The sequence below is a fragment of the Syngnathus scovelli genome, chromosome 20, assembly GCF_024217435.2.
Source record: "Syngnathus scovelli strain Florida chromosome 20, RoL_Ssco_1.2, whole genome shotgun sequence".
NCBI lineage: Eukaryota > Metazoa > Chordata > Actinopteri > Syngnathiformes > Syngnathidae > Syngnathus > Syngnathus scovelli.
In genome coordinates, this window is record NC_090866.1 from 6,554,921 (window position 1) to 6,564,905 (window position 9,985).

Below are 9,985 nucleotides of genomic sequence, written 5' to 3' on the forward strand. Positions count from 1 at the left end.
AACATCGGGCAATAATGTACAGTAATCCCTCGCTACTTCGCGTTTCGTTTATCGCGGCTTCACTACATCGTGGATTTTTTTCCAAATTAAAAAAAACATTCAAAAGTCAAAATAGAACTTCTAAATTGAGGAAACGTGTCTAACCTTTAGGAGAATGTAGTATTGCTCCAAATGTCCGTTTACATTCCTTTAGAATTCCGTTTCCGCGTGTTAGCACGATCGCAAATTAGCATCTTTCCTCTAACTCGTTAGCCATCCCAGTACTTCTTGTTGGTGATCGTATTTCGCAGATTTCACTTATCACGGGTGGTTTTTGGAACCAATTATCCGCGATAAACGAGGGATTACTGTACACACACTATATACAGTCTCTCTGGCCTGGATAAATGTGTGATGGTAAGCATGCATCTGTAATAAACTAAATGTAAACCATATTTAATAGTCTGTGTGTCACAGATCGGAGCAGGACGACCAAATACTGCTTGGACGAATGTTTATTGACAGGGAAAGTGGTAGTGGGGAGCAGGAATAACTGGGTCGGAGCAGATGTCCGCTCGAATAAGGCTCGGTCGGCGACGGACGTCCACTTGGACCAATAACAGAAACAGGTAACAGCCGACAGGTAGCGAGCCATGCCCACAGATAACAATCAGTGAGAAGAATAGTCAGACTTACACAGTCAGGTGGCAACGTGAACAGAGTAGTCCGATAACGTGAACATGGGGAACTGAGAAGGAGACACACACGGGCAGGATTTAAATACACAACGGTTAACAAGAGGGAGCAGGTGATTACGGTAGACGCACAGGTAGGAAGGGGGTGAGAGCATCGGAAATCTGTAAAACTGCCCTTTAGCACCCAACAACTAACAAACAGTTCCTCTGGTACATGGTCTGGTAAAGTTGATGCTGGATCAGTACAAATGCTAAGTTATGAAGGAGTCAGGCACTGAAAACAAAGTGTTCCTGTTTCCTGTTGCACATTGAAGACTTCATTTGTACATGCTTCCTTTCCAAACTTAGTCTGGCACCTGTAGGAGAGTGTTTGTGTTTATACATTCTGGACCGCAGTCATGTTTTTGTTTTAATTCATTAAAGAAAAAGACAATTTTCTCTTGTATTTAAGATTGAACGGCGATAGCACCTAGATGGGTGAAAATAATGACAAAATGGCAAACTGCCAGAAAGGTAACATCTCAAAGCAACTTTATCTAATTGGGGAAAGAAAATAACTATAAATTTTTCATATTTGGAACCATAAACATACAGTAATCCCTCGTTTATCACGGATAATTGGTTCCAAAAACCACCCGCGATAAGTGAAGTCTGCGAAATACGGTCACCAACAAGAGGTACTGGGCAGGCTAACGAGTTAGTAGCGGAAAGATGCTAATTCGCGATCGTGCTAACACGTGAAAACGGACTTCTAAAGGAATGTAAACGAACATTTGGAGCAATACTACATTGTCCTAAAGGTTAGACACATGTTTCTTCAATTTAAAAGTTTTATTTTGACTTTTAAATGTTTTTTTAATTTGGAAAAAAAATCTGCGATGCAGTGAAGCCGCGATAAACGAAACGCGAAGTAGCGAAGGATCACTGTAGTTCATAAAATTTCAACTATGAACTGACAAGTTCATTTTATAATTAGAGAATGTTTCAAGGCAATCTTTGCAAATACCATAAGTGCGAGGACGCAAAATGTAATTAACCATCCATTTATAAACATACATTATGTTTATATATACTACACCCCTAAATGTTAACGTGACTTGGTAGAACTGGATGAAGTTAGAAACAAAACTAAAATTGTTATCCCTTGACACGGTAGTTGGGAGCTGACTTAAGCCATCTGGTATCACTTGACATATTAAAAATGCACAACCTATGAGCATATTTTGCATTATTACACTGTATCTTGGTGAAGCCAATTTAATGAGTCATATCGTTAGGGCACAGTGATTACTGCATGTCGACGGAACAGTATACATATACTGTAGCACAAAGAGGCAGGCATTATTCCTGCTTAAGCACATAGTGGTAAAAGAGAAAACCCAAGGCACAAATGGTGGCATTTTAAAACATATTGTTTCACCAAACAGACTCTTATGGACTCATCTGAATATCTAGCTCTTTCATTTCAAGTGTTTCTTCATTTTTGTTCTCTTTGGTTTGCTCAACAATAAGCCCATTATGTGACTTGTAAGCTTCCACAAACAACGGAAATTCAGACAAGCTTGTATTACACTCTTTGTCTTCGGTTTCTTCGTGTTCGTCATCCCTGCTCTTCTCTTCGTTCATAACGGGTGTGCTACAATCAAAGGTGGCCGTCATCCAACCATAAGCTTCGCTATGAGGACGACGAGTTTCTTCTGTGATGTTCTTCTTCAAGTCTCTATTCCTGTTGCGTTTTGCCAACTTGGTGACAGAACTCAGGCGATTAAAAATATTGTCCTCAGATGTGGTTTGGTGGTTGGACTGAGGGTCGCACTGGTCAGTGCCCCTTAGTCGAAGATTGTTCAATTTAGTGTCAATACTCTCGTGGGAGGAGGTTTTGTAGCTGTTGGTGTCGAGACTGTTGAAGATGGCTCTGCGTTCTGGAGAAAGCATATCCATGGACACCGCACGTTGATCCAAGCCAAGTTGTCGTTTTTCCATACTTCGGATTGTGGCAGCTCGTTGGAGTTTGTCGCTGACCTCAACACTCATACGCCGCCTTGTCTCTCTTAGCTCTGCTCGCACATTTGCTTTCCACTCTGCTGCGTGAGCCTTGATTTCCCCAACCTTGGCAAAACAATACACAAATTATTATTATTTATTTATTAGTGCATTTGACATGCTACGAAAGACGATACAGCAGACATATTCAACTGATGGTCACCCGTTTACCTTCCCGTGTTGCAAGATAATTAATTCCAAACCAATTCAAAATACTGAATGATGTAAAACATAGGTGTCAAACTCAAGGCCCGGGGGCCAGATACATCCCACCACATCATTTTATGTGGCCCGCAAAGACAAATTGTGGATTGACTTCACGTGTCATAAACTATGACTACAATCCGGCTCGCGACAAAAATGAGTTTGACACCACTGATTGTAAAAGATCTGAGTGAATACCTCTTCTTTGGTCTTTTTGGATAGTACCCTCAACCAGTCGCCAATCATGTTGAGCACTGCAGCAAAATAGGCCAGACCACCCAAGATCCAAAACCACACAAGTGGTCTGTACCACTTGCGGTACTCAATCCTCCGATTTCCGCCTGAAAGAAGCAAATGTAACAAAAATGTACAAAACAAAAATATTTCAGACACATAAGCATTGTCATTAATTTAGTTTTTTTAGTTACAACAGAAAATGTTTCACCTGCCACATAGTCTCCTATTCCAACAGTAGTCAAAGTGATGACGACAAAATATGTCGACTCCAGAGCTGTCCAACCTTCGATGTATTTGAAGATCACAGCTGGGATGGTCACAAACAGGATGCAGCCAGCCAGGATGAAGAGGAGGGTAGATGCTACTCTGATTTTAGTTTGACTGATTTGGTTGTGTTTGTTCTTTCCAGGAGAAATGACACACACACACAATAAAAAAAATATTTTATATACAACTATCTAAAACTTGGGTGTGTAAAAAAAAAACAAGACTATATATTAAAAAAAAATAGTCCAATAATAATGTTTTTAAATTATTTTTCTTAGTCTTATTTTATATATCTTTATCTGAATCTTGGGTGTGTAAAAAAAAAAACTATATATGTAAAATATATATATATACTATATTGTATACTACATTTAACTTACCCGGAACATCTTCTCAACTTTGGCAATACTTTTGACAAATATGGTCCCTAGCTGGTCACCAACCCCTGCTAAGAGGAATCCAAAGAGTGGGATGCCAAATATTGCATATAGAATGCAGAAAATTTTTCCTCCCTCAGTGCTTGGAGCGATGTTACCATACCCTACGAAAAAGGAAAATAAATTTTTATCCAAATATAAAAATCAGAGACTAGTAAAAACTGCTCCAATATTTCTAAAATGGTAGTAAGTATTGCAAGCAATATCTCTATTTTCTTTAAAAGTGAAAACAATTTGTAATTTTAGCAATAACACAAAGTCGATGCAAAATTTGTCTTCACGGGCCACATAAAATGATGATGGGCCGTATCTGGCCCCCGGGCCTTGAGTTTGACACCTATGCTTGAGAACATTTCTTTGTACCTATGGTTGTGATAACTGTTCCAGCAAAGAAGAAGGCACTACCCAAATCCCAGTGGCTAGAATTATAAGAGGTATCACCCACAGGATTCACTCCAGCATTCACAGCATCAACAGAGTGCTGGGGAGAGAAGTCAAGAGAGAGTCAGTATAAATAGTTTATTCAATTTTAGAACGTATAGTGGGTTGACGTTGTGGTTGACTAACTATGCTCAAGTTCCCTATGACTCAGTGGTACAGAAAATGGATGGATAGTCGGGAATAGGATTATGAGATCACAATACATCAGCAGCTCATAAAAATGCAATAAAAACTTGTCTTTGAGGTAAGTCTCAAGACAATAATATCTTAAGTATGGCTTTTATATTATTCCTCAAGGGAAATGCTGTAATATGGTGTAAGATTATTTACTGCAGTGATATAAACCTGTTTTCAAGTTGAATATAATGATTCGCCTTTTCTAAGGATTGCATTAACAGAAATATGCAAAGTGGAAATGATCGGATTTGACATTTCCGAACAGAGAACAGGCAAGACAGAAAGGTTAATTTATGCAACAAATCATCTTGAATTATAAACCATGACTGTAAAGGAGGCAGCAATTTTACATATCTGAAAAAAGGTGCTTATAAATTCATAAATAGTAGATTTGAAGCAATGCGCCGGTGGCTATTATGGTCACATGACGCTGCAAAGCTATTTTGTACTGTTTATTCCGAGACTTTGGCTCAGAGAAAACAAAACACCAGAGTTGAATTTTTTTTTTCCAGTTCTATACTTGGAATAAGGAATGAATGGATTAAAAAATGATGACACAGAGTGAAACGTTTTTTTTCTCAAGTTAGCGCTTTACTAAAGGACTATTTATTCACTTTTCATCTACTTATTAATAATCATTCAATCCATGATCATTTTAATTTAAACTAAAGTTGCTTTCAGGTAGTTACATCCTCGAATAGCCATTTTTTTTTTGCACTTTTCAAGGTAAAGTGTGGTTTTATCGAATTACAGAATGTTTTTCGAATTTTATTCCGAGACTTTGGCTCAAAGAAAACAAAACACCAGACTTGAATTTTTCTTTTCCAGTTCTATACTTGGAATAAGGAATTATAAAATGATGACACAAAGTGAAAAAAATCTTTTCTCAAGTTAGCGCTTTACTAAAGGACTATTTATTCACTTTTCATCTACTTATTCAATCCATGATCATTTTAATTTAAACTAAAGTTGCTTTCAGGTAGTTTCATCCCCGACTAGCCATTTTTTTGGGTACTTTTCAAGGTAACGTGTGGTTTTATCGAATTACAGAATGACGGCACGATGTGTTGACGATAATGGGGTCTGATCGATTAGAAGCTAAGCTTTCACTTGCTTTGATTTCCTCCCTTTCGTACTGAGGTAAAACTGGAGTATCGATCGGTGTCTGGTCTTACTTTGATGATGGCCTCCAGCTCATCTGGGGACACACAGGGATGTTTTTGCAGGAATGCTGCCTTCTCTGCTGTGATGGTGATCTTCTGGTTGTTTTCAAATGGCTGCTCTAGTGCTTGGAACACCAGTCCTCCTGCCACCAAGTAGGCCACCACCACCACAAAAACCGCCAGCACTGTCTTAAGTTTCATCATGGTAAAAGGAGCTGCACCTTCTGCTACTGCTTCCATGCTGGCTACCATGCTCGTGGGCCGGGAGATGGAGAGTCGGGGTACAGAACAGCCCATTGGGTTCTGCATGGTAGCCACGCTGGCGTGCACCAGGCTGGATTGAAGCATACCTGGCTGCATCTTTTTGGGTGGGACCAAATTGGTCTGAACTGCCGCTGAAGAAACATAAAAGAAAAAAAAATTGACATTCTGATATGCAACAGATGAATTTTCAGATTGGCATAGTCTATAAATTGGCAGGACACCAACTCTTTCATTAATTGTGGTAAAACTGACATTGGCATCAAGACCACTATCGCGACTCTTTATCTGTTTTTCCATTAGAGCTCCCACAAAACAATATAATGCACCCTTTAACAACTTTAATATGCAGTAACTGTCTTGTTATACAACCTGTAAGTTCTCATCTAAAGCCCGTATCTCACTGAGCGGCAAAGATTTATAAGAGAAAGTAAACGTAGCAAATTTGTCTTTACCAGGGTTTGTTCAATGTTGAAAATAATTCAAATAGTTGCAAAGACATTCGGCAGATATTCCCAAAGTTGAAAACAAATTGAAAACCTTCGCTACGTGCGCACACGATTGCAAACCTTCACCACTCGGTCAGATATAAGAAAAATGTGTGAGAATAATTATGCGACAAAATACTCCCTCAACATTTTCCCTAAAAATATTTAGCGAGACAAATAGTGTCAACAATTCACTTTCCGAACACTTACCCATGGTCGCCTTGAATGCTAACTGACAAAAGAAGCTAAATGACTGTCCTTTTATATCAGAGTAGTGTCCTGAGCTTACCCTGCCTTGTGTTTGTAGCACATTACACATAGCAGGTGAATAACTCCCGAAAAAAAAAAAGTGGTGCCAGCATGGTTAAGTGTAGCCTTCTGAGGGTTGCATCTTTTTATTAAAATACAGTGACTTGTTACCACCTCTTGAGGATTAAATCAGAATACAAAAAAAACCCCATAAGGCCTACTAACAATGTATCTATCTGTCAAAAAAATTCTAATATAAACAATATACAATAATATATATATAAAATTATATATAAACTATATAATATAAGCATTCTATATATTATTATTTTATATTATATTATATTATATACATTTCTGTTATGTGTAATAATAATAATAAATAAATAAATAAATAAATAAATAAATAAATAAATAAATAAATAAATAAATAGATAAATAAATAAATAAATAAATTCATGGAATTCTCAGATCTCCAATTTTTTTCCAAAATACTGCATTTAACTGATTTGACCTCTTTTGGTTTCCTCATAGAAATGCAGTAGTATAAGAAGCATGTTGCCAAATCTCACACCTATCAACAACACACTTTGCTTCTTTACTGTGTCACAAATGCAGTGGAATTGTGATTGTGTATTTCCAAAAATTATTCCAAAATCACAGCTGTGTAGTTTGATATTACTATTAAGTATATGGATTTCCTGTCAGGGGAATGATATGGTGAATTGTGACCACTCTGTCGCATATGAGTGACACCTACCACGATTGTTCGATTACTTCCAGTTATGTAATCATTCGGTTGCAATGTGCCTGGCTACAATTTTCACATTTTCCCAAAAGACATCTGGTTCAAAAAGAGGTTGAAATTGATCATATATGTCTACAATATCAGAACCTGCCACAGCTGGATGAACATGAAGATGCTGTGATAGGACGTGACATTCATGCAAGATTTGAGGAGGATGTACCCATAGTGGATGAGGTAATGCTAAATACAAAACAGCAGTGGAAATCTCTCCACTGCGCCACACTGAAGCCATTGGATTGGCAATTGTTTTCTCCCCAATTTTCTGCTTTTACTATATAAATATTTGTTTAATTAAAAGGAAGTGATATGCCGCAGCTATTCACCATAAACTCCACCATGCAGGCTGAACCTTCACTGCTGTATTTTTCTATTTATTTTTTATTCCCAAACCTGAGTAGAAAAATATTCGTGGATGCACATGTATTAAGGCAGAGCTGCATACTGCAGCAATTTGAAAATAGACATTTTATAGAATGAAGTTAAAATAAAGTTCAAAACTAATCACTTTAGTGGACTCCCTATATGCATCAGGATAAACAAAAACAATTGACAGTCTAACCTGGTGAAGGGCTGTTCCCTGGTTTTCTTGGTTTTTCACTCGGAAATTTCATCTTGGAGGTCCAGGCTTCTATAGATAAATCTATATTTCTTTAATATCTTGCAGCCTTTGCAGTCTTCCGCGTTGCCTTTAACCGAGAAAGGATGGAGAAGGGCAGCGAATAAAAACACATCCTATACGGCGAGAGTGTCTGCTGTAGTAGACTGGAAGGCTTTTGAGATGCGGCTCCTCTTCCTTTCTTTTACCTATGGCGCACCGCCACTGCATCAGCATCGGGGGAGTCAGGAGTAGATAAACAACGCGCATGGACTCGAGCGAGGAGGAGACGTACGCTTACATTTTGGCGGATTTTATTGGACGTACGTCGTGATCTCGCTGCGCCAACTGCACTGCATCGTGCGCATAGTATCGTCGCAGAAATGTGTCGAGAGATTATTACCCGATGACTGCTGCTCAAAAAAGGGAGGATAGGGTGGATAAAACAAAGGGCACATAGAGGATGTGAAGAAAGAATGAGGAGAACAGATTCTAAATATTATTGCTGCTGCTTGAGGGTGAAGTATGTTACATTGGTGCTATTCAGAATTATAGTTTATATTGACCTATACGTGTATTGTGTGTCATAGATGTCAAACATAAGGTTCGGGGGCCAGATACGGCCCGCCACATCATTTTATGTGGCCCGCCAAGACAAATTGTGCATCGATGTCACGTGTCGATATTAAAATTACACATTGTCTTTATTTGACAAAATAGAGGTATTACTAGGAATTTTTATTGTCATTTATCTTTTTTTAAAATATTGGAACAGTTTTTACTCGTTTCTTATTTTAAAACTTGTTATTCATCAGTTTGTTGTTGTACAAATAAATATGATGAAACAAAATAATACTGAAAACAGGTTGCATGTGGTAGATATTCAATGAGATTTTATATTCTTAAAAAATAAACAACATAAACAACAATATTTTGGTGCGCTGGTGTGGTGAATGGTTTTTGTTTCTTCGCTGGTCTCCAAAAAACACTTGGAGGTCAGTGGCTAGTTCCAGACAAATGAACACTTCAGGGACACACGGCTGATTGGGAAAAGATTTTATTCAACCGATGTCAGAGTGAAGTCTCTCCAAAAAGTTGAGTGGCCCCAAGGCATGGATGTTAAAAAGTGAGAGAGAGAGCGAGTGAGAGCCCCTTCCCTTGTCAGGCCCGTAGCTTTTATACCTGACAAGAAGCTGATGTCACGGCTTTGGGTAACAGCTGCAGTTTGAGTCTCAGTCTGCTTGTTTCCCCTAAAAGGTCATCCCTTCAGCTCTCCCTGGTCACGGACAACTGGCCCTTCTATCTTCTACTAAGTACCTATACATTACTGAAACTAAAGCTTCTCTGTACAGCAAAAATAGTTTGATAGTCTAACTGCTGCTAGTGGATCATCTAATGCAACATGCAGATACGCATAAAGTTCAAAATTCACTTCATTAGACTAAGTCCTGAATATATGTAGATAAAAAATATCAGTAGTGGATTTTTTAAAACATTTTTATTGTTCCATTTTAAAAAAAAATATTTGTTTTGTTATGGGAAGGACTTTTTTGTTAAACTAATACAAATAAAACAAATTTGAAGTTATATAGCTATTATTTCACTGCTTTTCAAGATTCAAGATTCAAGATTCAAGAGTTTTTTATTCGCCATGTTTGAGCGTGCCAAACAAGGAATTTGACTTCGGTAAATCACAGCCTCTGTTCAACATTTAGGTGACTAACAACAACACTCAGGACATGTGAAGAACGAAAGATATATATTTTTATTAATGTTTTAAATTTTTGCTGTGTATCGTACCCTTTTTTGTCTTTTTTAAGTTATATGAATTAATTTGACAGCTGCTGCCTGTTGCAAACAAAGTTGGTGTTACATTAAAACATTTTGCAAATTTGTCTTCAGTGATCCATGATATTTTGTGGCTGTTTATGATCTGATTGG

The 9,985-nt window shown here is 37.9% G+C and overlaps 1 protein-coding gene across 1 annotated transcript; it reads right to left on the bottom strand.

Annotated features, from left to right (window-relative positions):
• Nucleotides 1–476: 476 nt before the first annotated feature.
• On the bottom strand, nucleotides 477–8,439 carry kcnk10a (potassium channel, subfamily K, member 10a). Its single transcript, XM_049757934.2, has 7 exons — nucleotides 8,009–8,439; nucleotides 5,656–6,038; nucleotides 4,226–4,343; nucleotides 3,806–3,966; nucleotides 3,367–3,559; nucleotides 3,120–3,262; nucleotides 477–2,783 (listed from the first exon to the last, which is right to left on the bottom strand). Exons 1-7 carry the CDS (start codon nucleotides 8,058–8,060, stop codon nucleotides 2,106–2,108), a joined length of 1,728 nt encoding a protein of 575 aa, XP_049613891.1. The 5' UTR covers nucleotides 8,061–8,439; the 3' UTR covers nucleotides 477–2,105.
• Between the last annotated feature and the right edge of the window lie 1,546 nt (nucleotides 8,440–9,985).

Coding starts and splice junctions, on each gene's coding strand:
- kcnk10a (XM_049757934.2), bottom strand. CDS start 8,060: ATGAAATTTCCGAGTGAAAAACCAAGAAAACCAGGGAACAGCCCTTCA. Junction 3,560..3,805: donor AAGTTGAGAAGATGTTCCGG/GTAAGTTAAATG, acceptor TCTCCTGGAAAG/AACAAACACAACCAAATCAG. Junction 3,263..3,366: donor AATAGGAGACTATGTGGCAG/GTGAAACATTTT, acceptor TGCTTCTTTCAG/GCGGAAATCGGAGGATTGAG.